Source organism: Loxodonta africana, chromosome 23, assembly GCF_030014295.1.
Source record: "Loxodonta africana isolate mLoxAfr1 chromosome 23, mLoxAfr1.hap2, whole genome shotgun sequence".
NCBI classification, from domain to species: Eukaryota; Metazoa; Chordata; class Mammalia; order Proboscidea; family Elephantidae; genus Loxodonta; species Loxodonta africana.
This window is the reverse complement of record NC_087364.1, coordinates 71,603,001-71,624,176: the sequence shown is the minus strand read 5'-3', so window position 1 is coordinate 71,624,176 and position 21,176 is coordinate 71,603,001. Positions and strand designations below refer to the sequence as shown.

The 21,176-nt window shown below is 43.1% G+C and overlaps 1 protein-coding gene across 1 annotated transcript in view; it reads right to left on the bottom strand.

Moving 5' to 3' along the window:
• ARHGEF26 (Rho guanine nucleotide exchange factor 26) overlaps nucleotides 1-21,176 on the bottom strand; it is a 142,414-nt gene that overhangs the window by 30,372 nt on the left and 90,866 nt on the right. The window contains exons 9-10 of the mRNA XM_064275631.1: nucleotides 15,160-15,249; nucleotides 12,112-12,266 (exon numbers count right to left, since the gene is read on the bottom strand). Coding sequence (XP_064131701.1) covers nucleotides 12,112-12,266; nucleotides 15,160-15,249 — 245 coding nt within the window. The remainder of the gene's footprint in view (nucleotides 1-12,111; nucleotides 12,267-15,159; nucleotides 15,250-21,176) is intronic.

Sequence of the window (21,176 nt, the reverse complement as noted above, 5' to 3'; positions counted from 1 at the left end):
ACTTTGAACCCAGCAGTCGCCCCTTGGAAACCCTATGAGGCAGTTCTACTGTGTCCTAGAAGGTTGCTATGAGTCAGAGCCGGCTCGATGGCAAGGGGTGTGGTTTGGGTTTGGTTAGCAGCTGCCTGAGTTTCTGCAGACCTTGTGTTGCTACCAGTGGGACTGTCCTCAAGGTCATTGTGCGCCAACACGATCCAAATCCAGTGACCTGGGTTCATGATTTTCCTTCTTGACTTCTCTACAGAATTTGATGAATTTGAACACCTGGGAAGGGCTGAAACTCTTACTTTCTTCTAAAGTCTTCTGTGACATGACATTTCTAAGTCACCCATCTTTGGGGGCATCTCCCAAGAGCCTCTCCTAGACCTTCCCAGTGGCTCTGCCACTGTCCCTGTAGTGCTGACCCACAGGAGTTCATGGGGGTTTGTAAGATCAAAGGACAGTCCTGCTCCTTGCCTCCAAGGCGAGCATGAGAGTGCTTCCCCTGCAAATTTCAACTTGTTCCCCTTCCCTCTCCTGAAAACATGATTTATAAATCCTCACACTTGATTCTGAGGTTGAATGGAATAAAAATATTCTAGTTAATAGATTAGTAATAAATAATATTTCTTGGACAGAGGACATTGATCTCTGCCGACATTTATTTCAAGTTAATGGCTGATAGAACTTTTTCACCTGATGGAAGTTAATTTCAAATTTAAAGCTTGGATTTAGAAGTATACAAACAGCTTTTCACTGAAATAATACTCCATTTTAAGGTACTGAGGGGCAGAGGGCAGCACAGCGGGTAGGAGCATGGACCAGACCTGGAATGTCTGGTAAGAATCCCGACTCCATCACTCACTCACATAGTGATCTCCAGCAAGCAAGTGATCCTCTCTGTGCTCGTTTTCTCATCTGTGAAACGGGGATGATAACAATACCAACCTCACAGACCGTTAGGAGTATTAAGTAAGATAATATGTGTACTATACGGTAAGCCCTTACAACCATGCCTAACTCACAAAAAATGCCAGCTATCACTTTTTTTATCATTTTTTTATTACTATTTTTCTGACAGAACATCATGTATTTAAATTTCCCGACATTTTGTTAAAAGCCTGATAATTACAGGTGCTCTGCAAACGGGTACGTGAACTACGCATAATTATAGCTGAATGCCAACATCAAGGAGCGCCATAACGTGCTAAGCGCTCTGACCAGCAAAAACAAGGCATGGTATTTATTCAAAAACTGATTTCCAGCAGCCTTACTTGCTCAGTTTCTCAAAATAATTCTGAAGAATGAAAAATATGCCACGCAGTTTCTACTTCATTATCAAAAATACAACAATAGTGGAGAGGAGGGTCACATTCGTTGGTAGAATAAGGATCTGCTATGAATCACTGTCACCAGAAAAGAGGGACAGTGACCCACAACAGGATCAGAAACCCCCCCACCACCCCATTCCTGTCACCAGGAATTGCCAGCTTCTGCAATCCAGCATGCACTTCTGTGGCTGTCATGGGGTGCCCCGAACCCGCTCTCCTTGACAAAGAGGCGATGGTGGGTCTGAGAGACTGTGAGCCCCTTATTGAGGCTTCCTCTCTGGCATAGCCCGAACTGAGGGGGCTCTGTAGAACAAGTGGGCAGCTTAAGTTGGTAACAAGGTGTGGCAGATTGAGCTGTGTCCCCCAAAATGTGTGTCAGCTTGGCTAGGCCATGATTCCCTGTATTGTGTGATTGTCCACCACTTTGTCATTTGATGTGATTTTCCTATGTGTTGTATATCCCACCTCTATGAGCTTTAGGATTGCTATGAGTTGGAATCGACTCGACGGCCATAGGTTTTTTTGGTTTTTATGATGTTACTGAGGCAGGATTAGAGGCAGTTACGTTAACGAGGAAGGATTCAATCTACAAGATTAGGTTGTGTTTTAAGTCAATCTCTTTTTAGATATAAAAGCAAGGAGCAAGCAGAGAGACAATGGGACCACATTACCACCCAGCAAGAAGAGCCAGGAGTGGAGGACGTCCTTTGGACTCAGGGGCCCTGCGTTGAGAAGCTCCTAGACCAGAGGAAGATTGATGACAGGACTTTCCCCCAGAATCGACAAAGAAAGCCTTCCCCTAGAGCTGGCACCCTCAATTTGGACTTCTACCCTTCTAAACTGTGAGAGAATAAGCTTCTGTTTGTTAAAGCATCCACTTGTGGTATTTCTGTTATAGCAGCAGTAGCTGACTGAGACACCATCCACTGTGGTACTTCTGTTATAGCAGCAGTAGGTGACTGAGACACCATCCACTGTGGTATTTCTGTTACAGCAGCACTAGCTGACTGAGACACCATCCACTGTGGTATTTCTGTTACAGCAGCACTAGCTGACTGAGACACCATCCACTGTGGTATTTCTGTTACAGCAGCACTAGCTGACTGAGACACCATCCACTGTGGTACTTCTGTTATAGCAGCAGTAGCTGACTGAGACACCATCCACTGTGGTATTTCTGTTACAGCAGCACTAGCTGACTGAGACACCATCCACTTGTGGTATTTCTGTTACAGCAGCACTAGCTGACTGAGACACCATCCACTGTGGTACTTCTGTTATAGCAGCACTAGCTGACTGAGACACCATCCACTGTGGTATTTCTGTTATAGCAGCACTAGCTGACTGAGACACCATCCACTGTGGTATTTCTGTTACAGCAGCACTAGCTGACTGAGACACCATCCACTGTGGTATTTCTGTTACAGCAGCACTAGCTGACTGAGACACCATCCACTGTGGTATTTCTGTTACAGCAGCACTAGCTGACTGAGACACCATCCACTGTGGTATTTCTGTTACAGCAGCACTAGCTGACTGAGACACCATCCACTGTGGTATTTCTGTTACAGCAGCACTAGCTGACTGAGACACCATCCACTGTGGTATTTCTGTTATAGCAGCACTAGCTGACTGAGACACCATCCACTGTGGTATTTCTGTTATAGCAGCACTAGCTGACTGAGACACCATCCACTGTGGTATTTCTGTTACAGCAGCACTAGCTGACTGAGACACCATCCACTGTGGTATTTCTGTTACAGCAGCACTAGCTGACTGAGACACCATCCACTGTGGTATTTCTGTTACAGCAGCACTAGCTGACTGAGACACCATCCACTGTGGTATTTCTGTTATAGCAGCACTAGCTGACTGAGACACCATCCACTGTGGTATTTCTGTTATAGCAGCACTAGCTGACTGAGACACCATCCACTGTGGTATTTCTGTTATAGCAGCACTAGCTGACTGAGACACCATCCACTGTGGTATTTCTGTTACAGCAGCACTAGCTGACTGAGACACCATCCACTGTGGTATTTCTGTTACAGCAGCACTAGCTGACTGAGACACCATCCACTGTGGTACTTCTGTTATAGCAGCAGTAGCTGACTGAGACACCATCCACTGTGGTATTTCTGTTACAGCAGCACTAGCTGACTGAGACACCATCCACTTGTGGTATTTCTGTTACAGCAGCACTAGCTGACTGAGACACCATCCACTGTGGTACTTCTGTTATAGCAGCACTAGCTGACTGAGACACCATCCACTGTGGTATTTCTGTTATAGCAGCACTAGCTGACTGAGACACCATCCACTGTGGTATTTCTGTTATAGCAGCACTAGCTGACTGAGACACCATCCACTGTGGTATTTCTGTTACAGCAGCACTAGCTGACTGAGACACCATCCACTGTGGTACTTCTGTTATAGCAGCACTAGCTGACTGAGACACCATCCACTTGTGGTATTTCTGTTATAGCAGCAGTAGGTGACTGAGACACCATCCACTGTGGTATATCTGTTATAGCAGCACTAGCTGACTGAGACACCATCCACTGTGGTATTTCTGTTACAGCAGCACTAGCTGACTGAGACACCATCCACTTGTGGTATTTCTGTCATAGCAGCAGTAGGTGACTGAGACACCATCCACTTGTGGTATTTCTGTTATAGCAGCACTAGCTGACTGAGACACCATCCACTGTGGTACTTCTGTTATAGCAGCACTAGCTGACTGAGACACCATCCACTTGTGGTATTTCTGTTATAGCAGCAGTAGGTGACTGAGACACCATCCACTGTGGTATTTCTGTTACAGCAGCACTAGCTGACTGAGACACCATCCACTGTGGTATTTCTGTTACAGCAGCACTAGCTGACTGAGACACCATCCACTTGTGGTATTTCTGTTATAGCAGCACTAGCTGACTGAGACACCATCCACTTGTGGTATTTCTGTTATAGCAGCAGTAGGTGACTGAGACACCATCCACTTGTGGTATTTCTGTTATAGCAGCAGTAGGTGACTGAGACACCATCCACTGTGGTATTTCTGTTACAGCAGCACTAGCTGACTGAGACACCATTCACTTGTGGTATTTCTGTTATAGCAGCACTAGCTGACTGAGACACCATCCACTGTGGTATATCTGTTATAGCAGCACTAGGTGACTGAGACACCATCCACTGTGGTATTTCTGTTATAGCAGCACTAGCTGACTGAGACACCATCCACTGTGGTATTTCTGTTACAGCAGCACTAGCTGACTGAGACACCATCCACTGTGGTATTTCTGTTACAGCAGCACTAGCTGACTGAGACACCATCCACTTGTGGTATTTCTGTTATAGCAGCAGTAGGTGACTGAGACACCATCCACTGTGGTATTTCTGTTATAGCAGCACTAGCTGACTGAGACACCATCCACTTGTGGTATTTCTGTTATAGCAGCAGTAGGTGACTGAGACACCATCCACTTGTGGTATTTCTGTTATAGCAGCAGTAGGTGACTGAGACACCATCCACTTGTGGTATTTCTGTTATAGCAGCAGTAGGTGACTGAGACACCACCCACTGTGGTATCTCTGTTATAGCAGCAGTAGGTGACTGAGACACCACCCACTGTGGTATCTCTGTTACAGCAGCAGTAGGTGACTGAGACACCATCCACTGTGGTATTTCTGTTATAGCAGCACTAGATGACTAAGACAGAAGGTCACTCTGAATCACTGGAACAATCCCCATACTCCAACTCAGGCTTCCTTGACTTCCTTGAAGGGAAGGGAAACTTCATTTTTTATCTTTTTTTTTTTTTTCCATTTGTTATGTTGTTTTCTGATCAGCTGTGAAGGTCATTGAAAGAAAATTGCTACTACATACATTTACACATGATTTACACCAACTTAAAAGGTATGAAAGTTGATCAGTGGTTATCCCTCGTTCACTGGCCATCTGACCGTGCTTCTCCATGGGGAGGGAAAAGCATGGAATTAGGTGCATTTATCCTCATTCTGGTGGCCATACGTCTAGGTCCAGCCCCAGAGTGTGCCACAACTGTCAGCTGTGGAGCAAAGGCAAAAGGTTTCGAACCATTTTCTAAAACAATAAGGAAAACTAGGAACAGAATGGCAATAACTTGATTTGTGGCATCATCTTCAGAGAAACACAATCCTAAGAATAATGTTCACAGTGTGAGCCAACCACTTACCACCGACTAGTCACTCCAAGTGCTTCACATGCACCAGCTCGAGGAATTCTCACAGAAACACCACGACGACGCTGACATTACTATCCCCATTTAACAGAGCCTCAGAGAGATTAAAAGGAACTTGCTCAAGGTCACAGGGCCAGGACTTGAGCCCTGTTCTGTTTGACTCCATCCATCATGGTGTGCATCTCAACAGCCGCAGCTTTCAGCGTGTAATGACAATGCTGACTCTTCTTACAGACCCTAAGGAAACACGACCCTTGCTCCTCCTGTCCAACGAATCAAGAGTGTGTGGGGCAGGAGGAGGAAACGGGGAAAGGGGAACGGGGTCTCCTTTCTCTCCCACCCCATCTCACCATCTTGAATTTAGAACCGGATGCCACAGAGGTCAGAAACAGATAAACAAGTTTTACCCTCCAGGAATAAAAAAGCTTTCAATCAGAGAGAAGACCTATTGCCTTCCGTTCCTCCAAGATAGCCTTTCCCGAGGAAGAATTTTATTCTGCAGAAGAAGGCGGATAATGGCGAGTGACTTCCGCTTTCTATAATGGGGAAGAACATTCCAATTAAAAGACTCAAAACGGGACCAAACCAGGCCAAGACCCTTTCCAGGGAGCCAATACAGCTTAAGCCACCGGATATTCACACTGCTCAGGAAAATTTAAGTTTCAACTTAAATCCCTGAATTTATGAACTTATGATAATGACCTAGTAGTATGCTATTGCAGAAAATTCTTTTCTAAACCCAAGGACTTGTAACGTGGCACAGGGCTCGGTTTATGCCAATATACACAATATTTACAGCACCAGGAACTAGGAATCCAGAAATGGAAATTCACTGTCCTAGGTTTCTGCAGGAAGAAAATGCTAGGAAAGGGAGGCTTCCTTCCTCACGCTCTGCAGCTGTACTAGGTTAAGGCAGAGGAAAGCTTACAAACACAATTTGGTATTTGTGGCACAGCAGTTAAGCGCTCAGCTGCTAACCTGAAGGTCGGTGGTTCGAACCCACCAGTGGCTCTGGGAGAAAAGACACAGTGATCTGCTCCCACAAAGATTACAGCCTAGAAAACCATACAGGGAAGTTCTACTCTGTTGCATGGGGTCACTATGAGTCAGTATCGGCTCGATGGCGTTCAACAACAACTACAACCAGTTAAAACTATAAAAATACTCAATAAAAACTTGCTTTGGAAAAATTGTCTCTCAAACCAAAAAAAGGTGTAAGTTTCTAGGCTCTATTTCCCAATTACATTACAGGATGGGAGAAAAGGCGAAAATATTCTAGAAAAATAAAGTTAAGAAGTAATAAACATAAAGAAGCAGTTAAGAGAGCAGGTTCTAGAGTCAGAGACTCACAGAATCTTGGCTTTGCTGAGAGACCCCCAAAAAGATACTTTATCTCCATCTGCCTCAGTTTTCTCGTCTATAAAATGGAGATAAGAGTAGTACCTAGCTCACAGGCTGCTGGGATGATACAGTGATATGCTGTGTATCAACTCTGAGCACAGGGGATGGCACACTATATACATGCTTGATAATACAGGCTCTTGTCATCATTGTTACTACTGACCTAACTAAAAGGAATATCCAAAAACATCATGGCTGGATCATTTGGAGGTAGAAGACCCAGAAGAAGAATGAAAAGAACAAATCAAGGCATGATTTCATTTATTGTTACAGGTAACTAGACTAGACCTCAGCATTCTCCCCTATTGTGCCCAACTCCCAGACCTGACCCATCTCTCCGAGTCCTTTGAAAGTGCAGAAGAGCACATCTGGGCTGGTGGGGGCAGAAAGGCACCTACACTGCATGCTGCTGTTGTTGTTAGGTGTGTCAAGTCGGTTCCGGCTCATAGCCACCCTATGTATAACAGACCGAAACACTGTCTGGTCCTGTACCGTCCTCAGGATGGTTGTTATGCTTGGGCCCATTGTTGCAGTCACTGCGTCAGTCCATCTCGTTGAGGGTCTTCCTCTTTTACTCTGACCCTGTATTTTACCAAGCATGATGTCCTTCTCCAGGGACTGATCCCTCCTGATAGCGTGTCCAAAGTACACGAGATGAAGTCTTGCCATCCTCACTTCTATGAAGCATTCTGACTGTACTTCTTCCAAGACACATTTGTTCGTTCTTTTGGCAGTCCATGGTGTATTCAATACTCTTCACAATTCAAAGGCAACAATTCTTCTGTGGTCTTCCTTATTCACTGTCCAACTTTCGCATGCAAATGATGCAGTTGGAAACACTGTGACTTGGGTCAGGAGCATCTTAGTCTTCAAGGTGACATCTTTGCTTTTCAACACTTTAAAGAGATCTTTTGCAGCAGATTTGCCCAGCGCCATGTGTTGTCTGATTTCTTGACTGCTGCTCCCATGGGTGTTCATTGTGGATCAAGTAAAATGAAATCCTTGACAACTTCAGTATTTTCTCCATCTATCATGATGATGTTTATTGGTCCAGTTGTGAGGATTTTGTTTTCTTTAAGTTGAGGTGTAGTCTTTGATCTTCACCAGTAAGTGCTTCAAGTCCTCTTTACTTTCAGCAAGCAAGGTTGTGTCATCTGCATAACACAGGTTATTAATGAGTCTTCCTCCAATTCGGATGCCTCATTCTTCTTCATATAGTCCATCCTCTTGGATTATCTGCTCAGCATACAGACTAAGTACGGTGAAAGGATACAACCCTGACACACACCTTTCCTGACTTTAAACAATGCAGTATCCCCTGCCTCTTGGTCTATGTACAGGTTCCTCATGAGCACAATTAAGTGTTCTGGAAGTCTCACTCTTCACAATGTTTTATCCATAATCTCTATGATCCACCCAGTTGAATGCTTTTGCATAGCCAATAAAACACAGGTAAACATCTTTCTGGTATTCCCTGCTTTCAGCCAGGATCCATCTGACATCAGCAATGATACCCCTCGTTCCACATCCTCTTCTGAATCCAGCTTGAATATCTGGCAGTTCCCTGTTGATGTATGCCTTCAATCGCTTTTGAAAGATAGATCTTCACCAAAATTCTACTTGAGTGATATTAATGATATTGTTCGATAATTTCCTCATTGGGCTGGATAACCTTTCTTTGGAACAGGCATAAATATAGATCTTTTCCAGTTGGTTGGCCAGATAGCTGTCTTCCAAATTTCTTGGCATGGACAAGCAAGCACTTCCTGCACTGCATCCGTTTATTGGAACATCTCAATTGACATTCCATCAATTCCTGGATCCTTGTTTTTCACCAATGTCTTCAGTACAGCTTAGACTTCTTCCTTCGGTACCATCAGTTCTTGATCATATGCTACCGCCTGAAATGGCTGAACGTCAACCATTCTTTTTGGTACAGCGACTCTGTGTATTCCTTCCATCTTCTTTTGATGCGTCCTGTGTCATTTAATATTTTCCCATAGAATCCTTCAGTACTGCAACTTGAGGTTTGAATTTTTTCTTCAGTTCTTTCAGCTTAAGAAATGCCAAGCATGTTCTTCCCACTTGGTTTCCTAACTCCAGGTCTTTGCACATTTCATTGTAATACAACGTTCCACTGTTATTCATAAGGTTTTCACTGGCTAATTTTTTTCAGAAGCAGACCACCAGGTCCTTCTTCCTAGTTTGTCTTTGTCTGGAAGCTCAGCTGAAACCTGTCCACCATGGGCAACCTGTCTAGTTTCTGAATACCGGTGGCATAGCTTCCAGCATCACAGCAACACACACGCCCCCACAGTACGACAACCTGACAGAGGCGTGCTACCGGTAAATAGTGGGTCCAGGCCAGGGATGCTGCTAAATACCCTACAATGGGTAGGGCAGCCTCCTACAACAAAGAATTATCCAGTCTACATGTCAACAATGCCGGATGAAAGCCCTGATCTAGTAGTATCCACATACCCTGCGGTTAAAGCTTTAAATACCAAAGAATTCACCTTCTTGTCCAAAGTAGTCAAACTGGCTATGTATCTGTTTGAAATGTGGTAGAACAGAATTATTAATACAGTGACGCACAAGCTGCCCAGAGCTCCTGAAAACTTTAAACCTCTCCTAGATAAGCTAAAAAGGTGAAGAGTCTTCACTGGAGGCCAGCCCCATGGCCACTAACCAAGGTCAGCCGTGCAAGCACTAGCAAGTACCTCACGCCCTGCAAAGCTGAGCTGGCCACACACCCCAGCAATCTGCGAACGTGCTCAGCATAAACCATCTGCCACTCTGGATCGGGGGAGGATGGGTAACTGTCTTCACGAGCAGCCTCTCTCAGTAGCACGGAAGCCTCCCTGAAGCTGAAAACCACCAGAGACTCAGCAGATAAGCTCCCTACCGAACCCTGGAATTACAATTAGGCAGTGGGTGGCTGGATCAATCCTAAGGAGCTGGTACAGGTAATTATCCCTTATCTGTACCTCACAGTCAAGCCTCAGTTATTGCCTTGCTCAAAGCTCTCGCAGCTCCTCACCGTTGCCTCTGGCATGCAAAGCATTTGCAGTTGCCTCCTTGAAGTGGTCATGTAAATACGGCTACACATACTGTACATTTTTAACCTGGCCTGTTAATCAACCCTCTGTGGTCTCCCTGTCACCCTCTCCACATCTTCAGGTCATAAACAACTTGGGTCTCCAACTTTATTCCCCAAGTTAAGAGCCCTCTAGAAATATGATAAGTGAATTGGTAAATCCCAATTTTGGTAAAGGCAAAGTTAGGTACTCAGGTTACCCTCCCAAGTGGAGCTGACTATCTGGTTCTTTCTTTTATTAATGATACAAGTTTAGATATACCTGAAATAGCTAGGATACCTGAGATAGCTAGCCAAGTAACATTCAAGATAGCAGCAAAACAGCCCCGTGGAGGGAAAAGAATGCTGCTAAGTAGAATAGCACACACCTTAATTCTCACTTTCAAAGTCTCTATTTATTGGGTAGCTCTGTACCAGTTCACAAATAAAAGTTGTAACATGTTGTTTTAATTCCCCTCAGTGTTTCCATCCATGTCATTGAGGACATCATAATCAAAACTACATTTATGTTTAAAATTGTCTTGGTGATGTCAACGTACAGTTTATCATTAAAATCCAAAGTTTAGTGAAAGCATTTGGTCCACCGACACAGAACAGATATTTCAACAGCTGGAAGATGTTAAAAGTCAAGAGTTGTGATATTTGAAGAAATGTATATAATGACTCTCCCCTAAAAATAAAACGTATCCAAAAAAGCCAAGGAAACACACTATCTCATAGGAAATCAATAAAACATATAAACACAAAAATTATAATTCCTCTTCAATCTTTATTTATTACGTTTACTTAGCTACTGAAGCTGTTTAAATTGCCCCAGGTATGAGAAATAATTACTCCTTGGAGACAGGAAAGCATTATTTTCCTAATTATGAAAAAATCATTGTCATCATCTTAAAGTATTTATCATAGTCAAATGTACAGGATGACTTTTCATGGTAGACCAAAGTTTTCATCTCAACTAAACAGCCAAGCAGCTGAAATTGGTCTGATTAAAAGGCACAAAAAAGAAAAAGCTCAACCTCTATTTCAATTTAGTGAGACTTCTAAGCAAAAAAAGGTTATCAACTCAGAAGTGGCATTTAAATAAGTATTTAAATGAATAAATGTTTAAATGAGTATTTCACGGCAAACTGGGACACTGATTTTGTATTTTCATGGAGGGCTATTTCTCCAATTCTTTTCACTTTGCCTAAATTGTACCTCATGAGCTAACCCTGCTCCTGTCCTATGCCATCAGTTCAGCCCACCATCATTTCCTTCGTATGTGGAAATAGCACACTACAGATTTATGTTTTCACTCTAGCTCATATTCCAGGAAAGGTGGAATATTTGCATAGGACCAGCAGGAAAATATTTTCCAACCCTATATACATTAAGTACATTTAATAAAAACGGTCCCTAGAGAAAGGCAGGGCAGAGGGGTGAAAGCGTGTGGGTGTGTTTGTGTTGAAAGCATGAGAACGGTGGGAGAGAATAAATACTGTAAAGCAAGGCCTTCTACAGTCTTCCTCCTGGGCGTCTCCCTGGAGCTGGACGTGAGTACACCACCAGAATTCTGACGTAAGAAGAACACACACTTTGCCCACCAACTGATATTTTATTCCCTTCAGAAGGGAGTATGGCTACCACCTTCCCAGTCATGGGAAACTTTTTAGACTAATAATCATTAAGGGCAATGGATTTTAAGGTAAGCCACAGGGAGCCCTAGAAGCTGCCCCCAGTCTGTCCTCAATCAGAGCAATTGTTCCCTGTTTTATACAAAGGTTCTATGGCAGAAACAAGTTTAAAAACACTGATTGAGCATTATATTTCCCCAGGGAAGTCATGAGAACTGAGTGACATAAACGTATAAAATGATCAGAACAGTGGTCTGCACACAGTAAAAGCTCAACAGAGATGGGCTAGAATGACCATCTGACGATGATTTAAGCTGTGTGTGTATGAAAACTAAGTGAGAGCGACACACAGATGCTATACATTTAACATCTCAAGCTTTTAAAGGATGATCACCCCCAACAGGCATCAGACTTACACAGCTTTACAACTGGGAGGTATAACCAACAACACCAGAAAAAAGGCTTACCTCTTCTTCTTAGTGATAATGAGGACGTCGTTAAAGAGAAAGAAGTAGACCTGCTGTTTGGATGTCCTTTTTGAGAAAAGCACGGTGTCTTCTACGTAGGCTGTCAATTCACCTCTTTTTACCAACCACCGGGAAGAGGAGACTAAAGGGAAGGGCTACAAAAAAGAGAAAAGCTCAACACCCAAGGCCAAATTAAAGCCCTTTTGTGACTATCAAAAGTAGGATATAAAACTTGTATTCCAACAAATGGTACATATTATGTTGTGTGCACTTATTTTGTAGATGTATAATAAAAATAAATCATCCAGCTGCCATTGAGTTGACACTGACTCGTGGTGACACCACGTATGTCAGAGCAGAACTGTACTCCATGTGGCTTTCAATGGCTTGATTCTTCAGAAACAGACCACCAGGCCTTTCTGCCAAGGCACCCCTGGGTGGACTCAAACCGCCAACCTTTCGATTAACAGCCGAGCCCATTAACCATCTGCGCTACCCAGGGAAACAAGGGCATAATAGTAAATATAATCAGAAAAGTGCCGTGCATTCTCCAAGAGTAAATATAAAAGGACAATTTATTTCCCATATAAAAACTACTTCATTTTCCAATATGACAACTAAAACTCAACGAAAAAACGTTATTGGGTCCACCAAAAATTATGACCCTTCAGTAACCCTCAACTGAAAAAGAAAACTGATGAGGTGTTGCTTAAAATTGAAAAGCCTAGTAATGAAATCTATCTGTATCAACAACAGTTATTTTAAATCTCTCAAAGCAGAATTCAAACATCCTGAAAGCGCAGATAACTATGGTTGACAAGAGACTAGTACAAATGTCTACATTTGCCTTATGAACAAAAACGGCTTCATCCAAGCAAAAGAGGGGAAAAAAAAAAAGCAAACCCCCAAAGTTCTGTTTTGTCTCCTGGTTATCTACTGAGCCATATTCTCAAGAACACCTGTGCTTATGTGTATGGTAATTTTTCCCGTGGAAATTCAGCCCTGGGAGAAAGCATCGCGCCATTTTCTGGCTGTGAAAATCAAATTCTTCTAAAATAATCCAGCATAATCTCATAGAAAAGATTGTACCCAAGGAATTACATATGGTTTTTCTTTATTCATTTTTTTCATTTATTTATTATAAGCTAACTGGAAAACTCTCAAAATCACAGAATAATTCTTGCCCGTGAGAGTTCACCCTGTCTCTCTCTAAGATACCAGAAATGCTTACTGCTAAAAATCTGATGCTAAAAATTATACCCATAAAATAAGCCAGAGTTCTTAGACACACAACACAGAGCAGTGCAGTACAATCAAATGCCCTTCTTTTCAGGGAATAATGACGAAAAATGGCAAAAAGAAATTGGAGGTGTCAGGGAGGAAATAAGAAGGCTAAGAACATCTATTCTGAAGTTCGTGGTAATTTTTCCCATGGAAGTTCAACCCCAAAAGCCTCGTTCCAGTTTCTGGCTATAAAAATCAAGTTCTCCCAAAATAATCCATCATAATCTCATAGAAAAGGCTGTATCCAAGGGATTACATGTGTTTGTACTTGATTACATACAATTTTTAACTTTATAAAGGGCTTCTGTAAGAAGATTTTTCATCAGTTAGCTACTACTTTCCTGATTGTGTCGCTTTTCAGACGGCTCCCAACTGACCTTACCCAGCTCCTCCTGGCACACAGGGCCTGGTCCACATGAGCTTCTGCTTACCACTCATGAGCTCTACCAGTACCAGACCAGCAGTAACAGGCAGCACATATTCAAAAAGCAACATCATGACAAATGGAGAAACAATTGAAGTTGTGAAGGATTTCATTTTACTTGGATCCACAATCAACACCCATGGAAGGAGCAGTCAGGAAATCAAACATGCATTGCATTGGGCAAATCTGCTGCAAAAGACCTCTTTAAAGAAGTCACTTTAAGGACTCAGGTGTGCCTGATCCAAGCCATGGTGTTTTCAATCACCTCATATACATGTGAAAGCTGGACAATGAATAAAGAAGACCAAAAAAGAATGGACACCTTTAAATTATGGTGTTGGTGATGAATATTGAATATACCATGGGTTGCTAGAAGAACAAACAAACATGTCTCGGAAGAAATACAGCCAGAATGCTCCTTAGAAACAAAGATGGCGAGACTTTGTCTCACGTACTCTGGACACGTTATCAGGAGACACCTAGCCCTGGAGAAGGACACCATGCTTGGTAAGGTAGAGGGTCAGTGGAAAAGAGGAAGACCCTCAACAAGATGGAGTGACACAGTGGCTGCAACAATGAGATCAACAATGAGGCCACGACAACACTTGTGAGGATGGCGCAGGACCAAGCAGTGCTTTGTTCTGTTGTACGTAGGGTCCCTAAGAGTCAGAATTGACTCAATGGCACTTAACAACAACAAGGGAAAGAAGCAAACGGACACAAACCATCCATTAACAATCTTTTTTCGCAAACCAGAAAAGAAGGGCCCTTGTTTGAGCTAAAAGAACATCACAGCTCAACTCATGGGCTACCGCTGTTTTGGGGGAGGCTTTGCGAAGAAATCTCTAACAGGTTCCTTTCAATTCCAAAATTCTGTTATTTTAACGATCCACTTCCTCATGTTTGGTGTCTTCCTGGAAAGAAATCGTGCTTCTTAGATAATGTCTTAGCTTCTTTACTTGTGACCTGGAGAGAAGTCACTCAGACCAGACCTGGGTGAGCAACAGGTGAAGTGCCTAAGGTATCTGCTCCTTATCTGGTAGCCTCTTTTATCAGGTGATGGCCCTTATTTGACAAGCAAATTGGCCTCAACTATCTCTTCTCATTTACATAAGACTGAAGCAATAAACCCCTAACCCCATTGCTGTGGAGTCCATTCCAACTCCTAGCGACCCTATGGACAGAGTAGAACTGCCCCATAGAGTTTCCAAGGAGTGCCTGATGGATTCGAACTGCCATCCTTTTGGTTAGCAGCCGTAGCTCTTAACCACTACGCTAACCAGGGCCACCAGGGTTGAAGCAACGGTAACGATTCTGTTTATGAAGAGGAGGGCGGATACCTTAATTTTAAATTCCAGCTGGGAGTTGATGGTATACATCATCTCAGTCCTCTCCATCTTCCGGGCTCCTTCATTGCACAGCCGAACCAACTGGGAAGACAGAAGATGGAGCAGGGTTAGTAGGCCAATGAGAGTAACTCACTTCCAAAGGCAGATCTCTTCTGAGAAATGCTTAGCACAGGGGATTTAAAGAACACTCCACATCACACAACTAAGACACTATGGCCAGTTAGCAGCGGTATGATAAGAGAAGTGAAGACGGAGGAAAAAAAAGTCCTGAAAATGTTTAGTGACACAGATGCTGTGTGTCCTCCTCTCACACCACCCTCTCTACACTCCCATCTCGGTCCTTTCTGCTCCTTTTCTCTGCCCCTTCCTCCTCACTTGACCCAGGGGAACCCCCCAACCTCAGGCCAAGCAACACCCCTCTCCCCACTTCCAAACCAGAGCAGTTTAAGACAGACTACCAACTTCAAAGGCAAATCCTAAATTGAGAGAGCTGCCCAGAGCAGGTCAGGGGCGGATTACCCAACAAGCAAGGTAAGCACGGGCTTATTTGTGCTTACTAATCTGCAGTGAAAATTTCTCATTTTTTCACCTCATCAAAGCTTCTGCTTCTAAGTATGGCTGACATCCGTCTCTCTCCCAACCCCACAGCACCTTCCTGCTGAATCAAAGCCTCTTTTCAGATTTACAATCCCTGTCAGGGACAGATGACCCAGTAAACAAAGTAAGCATGGCTTCCCTTGTGCTCACTTACTAACCTGTAGTGAACAGTTTCACATGTTTTTTACACATCTTGCATGTTCTCACCACACCTTCACCACATTTCACCACAAGATGTGAAACTGTTCACTACAGATCAGTAAATACGCACAAGTAAAGCCATGCTTACCTTGCTTCCTGGGAATCCGGCCCTCACAGCAAACAGCCCTGGAGGAAGAAAGCCTTGGGTGGAGCCTGATGGCCAATCATTCTTCAAGGATGGTCAAGCTAAGAGAAATCCAGTTTAGTTAGAAGTCCTGAATTATCTACAGATGGAATGCATTCACAGTGCCTTGATGAGCACCTAATATATACTTAGCTCCCTGATCTAAATCAAAACTAACTCTGTATTTCCAATTTCTTATTAATTGGAAAACCTATTTAAAAAAAAAAAAAAAAATCCATACAAGCCACATTGGCCAAAAAGATAAATGTGATTGTTAGAAATAAAGGCTGGAAGTTCTAACTAGATTTATTTTTATAACTGCTTTGTCAGGTAATTAATGAATACCCACTGTAAAATAATACAGAAGTAAATAAAATAGGCCATGAAAGATCCCGACCTGCTCTGCTCCCCAGAGGGAACTGTTAACAGGCTAGGTTATACCCTTTCTTTTTTCCCCCCTTAAACATATAAACACGCACATGCAGAAATTTTTCTTTTATTTTTGGAAGCACACTGTTCTATGTTTGTCTGTGACCTGATTGTTTTCACTCTCAGTACTTCCCTTATAAATAGATCACTCATTGAAGAAATCATTTATTCAGCACCTAAGGGTTTGTTTCTGGGTAAGATGCGTCAGGCAGAGCCCTGGTGTCACACTGGTTAAGAGCTACTGCTGCTAACCAAAAGGTCAGCAGTTTCAATCTACCACCTGCTCCTTGGAAACCCTATGGGGCAGTTCTACTCTGTCCTATAGGGTCTCTATGAGTCGGAATCGACTCGACAGCAACAGAAAGTACAGTATATCATAGGATACCACAGGCTATAGTATGATAGTGTGATTCCCTTACTGGAAACATTTAGAGTGATGATACTTCCTTCCTCTTCGTTTTGCTCTTGTAAACAAGGCTGGAAGAAATAGCCTTAAATACTTGAGCATTCCACGAGTATTTGTAAGATTCTGAGAAGCGAAATTTTTGCATGAAACGCCATGCATATTTTTGACTTTGCTAAACACTCCAAACTGCCTTCCAAGAAGGCTGTACCAATTTTTACTTCTGCTAAAAGTATATGGGAATACGCAATTCCAACTCTCTTGTCAACTGTGACTGTTATCCTTCTTTCAGTCTAATTACTTTTATAATAAGAAAAACACAGGAACATTTATTTATGAAAAATTAATCAGATTGGAAAATAATCATGATAACGTTCAGTGGAAAAAAAAATACAGACTAACATAAACCTTACGGGCGACCTCAAATACGCCTCCCCCCCAAAAAAATGCACAGATAGAAATTGTCACGTAAAAGAGTCTTCATTTTACAGACCTGTATAAAACGTGATTTAAATAATAAATACAGGCACCATGTGCCTACATAATAATAGTGATATATATCTTAAGGTGGTTGGGTACAGGAGATATTCATAACCACATAAGACATTCTGGGAAACGATTAAATAATTCTTAATTATTTTGCCTCTAGGAGAAAAGATTATAACTTAATACTGTCAGCCAATGTTAAGTAGACTTTTGTGAGGTAAGGGTTAAGGCACTTATTCTTTTTCACGAGAGAGAAAACAGCAGGGAAGATTTCATTAGGGCATAAGAAACCATCTCTCCACCACCACTCCTCCCACCTGAGACAACACTCTGGACACGCTTGCCGCTCAGGTTCCCAGGAAATCTCCCTTCTCCCACCTGCCTTCCCAGCATGTCAAAAGAAAATCAGGACGTAAACATGTTTTCATTTTTTATGAAACATCTCTCTTGCTTTCGAGTTGTTTGATCAGGCCAGCAAGTCACTTGAGGCCCCCAAACCAGTAAACTGTCAGTCATCTCAGCGGCATGTACAAGCAATTCTGCTGAAGTATTATTCACACTGTGCAAACAAACCGCATTAGGATTTTAATTACCAAAAAAGGCATCACTCATCTTTTTTTCTAAGAATGAGTAACTATGTAAGGAGACTTGCTGAGGGCCTCAGGCAGAATCTAGTTCTAAAAACCTGGGCCTCAACAGACCAAATATAACTCCCTAAAGTAAATATTGGGAGCTCCCAATTGCTCTGATTTCAGATAAAGCAAATGAGAAGTTCTGCATTCTAATTTCAAACCATAAATGCTCTCTCTCTATAAATGACCATTTCTGCTGAAAATACTGACACTCTGTTCTCCCAGCATCTATAAAACCCAATCAGCAATCCTCACACATAAAACAGAAGATTAATTCCTGAGCTGGCTATATTAACGGATGATTTCAGTTCCCAGGTAACAGCTAGGAGACTGGCAAATACATTGTGATATTCATGGCTCATGCCAAGGAGAGAAGTGCCGTCCTAAGGAGAAAGTAAGTCATGGTGCAGCGTTTCCTCACAGGTACCTTTTCTAAGCTTATGTACTTATAGTATCCATAAAGTAAGGCAATTCATAGGTCCATTGTCTCTCTGCCAACCTTTCCTGAACTGACCAGCTCCCAATCAAGTGGAAAAGAGCTGCCTGAAGGAACACAGTAGTCATACTGCAACAGGGTTGTGAAATTCTTGAAACACATTAGATGATATTCCTGGATTCAATTTTACAACCAACCTTTCCTCTTTTCTCTTCTGCCTGAATTCTTATTCTTCCATCTGTGTTTATTCCGGTAACCAAAAACCAAAAAAACACATTACCATCAAGTCAACTCTGAACATAGCGACCCTACAGGACAGAGTAGAGCTGCCCCATAGGGTTTCCAAGGAGCAGCTAGTGGATTCGAACTGCCAACCTTTTGGTAAGCAGCCGAGCTCTTAACCACTGTACCACCAGGGCTCCAAAACATCAGTAATGTAGTAATCAGTACTCAGTAATCTCGGCAACAACCAAGCAAAATGTGACAAGATCTCTTTCAAGTCCAAGGTTAGAACTTCTCCAGCAGCTCCTCCTACAGACTCCTGCTTCCTCACTTCCCTTTGAGGATCTGGGGTCCTGGAGGAGACACCCACTCACAACAGGACCTTAGGCAACTCCACAGCTGCTAGTCTAAGCCCCTTGGCTTAGTGTTTCCCTGAAGTATTCGGAAGACTGACAGGGCAAGAGACGAATTTATATGGATCACCGATAGACTTCTTAGTCTGTATAAAAATGTGTAGTAGGAAAATAAACAGCGAGCTCATTAAACCCACAACTCTGCTGTTACTGCTGGCAAGGATGAGGACAAGTAAAACTGTGAGTCAATTTAAAGTCGATGAAAAGAAACAGTATTTCACAGTAAGGTGACAGGAAACACGTCAGGCTCATGATGGTGGCACGTAGCTCAAGACGTTTAGGAAGCTGCAAATGCTAGTCATTATCTTTGATCCCCTGTGCCTACCTCACAGAATGTCCTCACTTTCATGCCTTCTACTGCTCCCTCCCATTAGCATCTAAACATAAACATGTTTTCCCTATCTTTAAGAAAAAAAAGCAAAAAGCAAAACCAAATGGCCCCACCTTCCCTTGCCTCCTCATCAGCTACAGCCCTCCCTCTTTCCCCTCAGGCCAGCGCCTTCAAATAGCTGGCTACACTCGCTGCAGTTTTCCACCTCCCACTCATTCCCCAACACACTCCAACCTGGCTTCCACACCCACCGCTGCATGGATGCAGCCTACTTCTCTATAAACCCAATCAATGCCTCAATCCTCATCTCACGTCATCTTTCAGGGGCATTCAACACGGTTGACCTTCCTTCCATCCAACCATCTGCCATATGCCAGACCGCCATGGTTCGACTTTCCTCTGGCTATTTTTTTTTTTTTTTCTGGCTATGGTTTTCTTTGGCTATGTTGTTGTTGCTGTTGTTTTCAGTCTCCTCTGCTGTCTCCTTTTCCCTACACAAGACCTTGAATGTTAACATTCTTCATGGCTGAGTCTATGATCCGCTGCCCTTCTCATTCAGTCCCCCTGGGTCACCTCATCCGCTCTTCTGCCTTCAGACACGGTCCACGTGCTGCTGATTCCCAAACCCATGTCTCCAATTCAGGTCTCTTCTCTGAGCTCCTGACCTGTTTATTCAGTCAACTAGGATGTTCCACAGGAATCTCAATGACATGTTCACAATGGAGCTCATCGCTTCTCCCTACGTTCTTATTATAGCGATCATAATAAAAACCCACCTAGCCAGAGACTATGTTCTTTTCATTTCGGTCCCCAAATGTGCTCAATCTATCTCCAAGTCTACCTCTCTTGTAAACCCACCGCCTTTGAGTCAATTCTGACTCATAGCGACCCTATAGGACAGAGCAGAGCTGCTCTATAGAGTTTCCAAGGACTGCCTGGTGGAACCCTCTGGTACACAGGTCTAATTCTATCCTACTTACTGCTATACACACCTGTTTAAGCCACTGTCATCTCTTGCCTAATCAACTACGAAAGCCCAGTAACTAGTTCCAACCCCACAGGAGCCTCTGCAGTGCATGACTTTATAGCTTCCACATCGACTTAGGATAGGTCCACAATTCCCTAATGTGGACAAGGCCCCTCATGGCTGACTCCCCACTACTCTCTCTCCCAGACTGGTCACAGTAAGAATATTCCAGTTCTTCAAATTCTCCAAACACTCTCTTGTCTTTGGGCCTCTACCCATAAGCAAGGACACTCTCCATCCCCCAATTCCTAGCTCACACCTACTTGTGCTTTGGGACTCCACCTAAATATCACCATGTACTTCCCTATCACTTCACTCACCACCCTCTATTGTAATTCTTATGTAATGTCTGCCCTCCCCACTGACACTGAAAGTTCCATAAGGGTGGTAACCGTGATGCTATCTGTCTTAATCATCGACATATTCTCAGGGGCTGGCACCATGCCTGGAAAGGAGTTGATACTCAGTAAATATTTGTTGAATGCAAGGATGAACGACTAGCTGCCAAAACACAAAAGAAACTGAGACGTCTGTAGGTCCTTAAAGCAAGGCTGTCTGAAACAGTAAAAATGCCAGTTTTCATTGAAGTATGGAAACACTGTTCCATTTTTTAACTACCTAAAGAATACCGCACAAACGGCTATAAGAATCTACTAATTTTCAGCATCAAATCAAGACACACGCTCTTCCAAGGGGTCGGAGTGGTT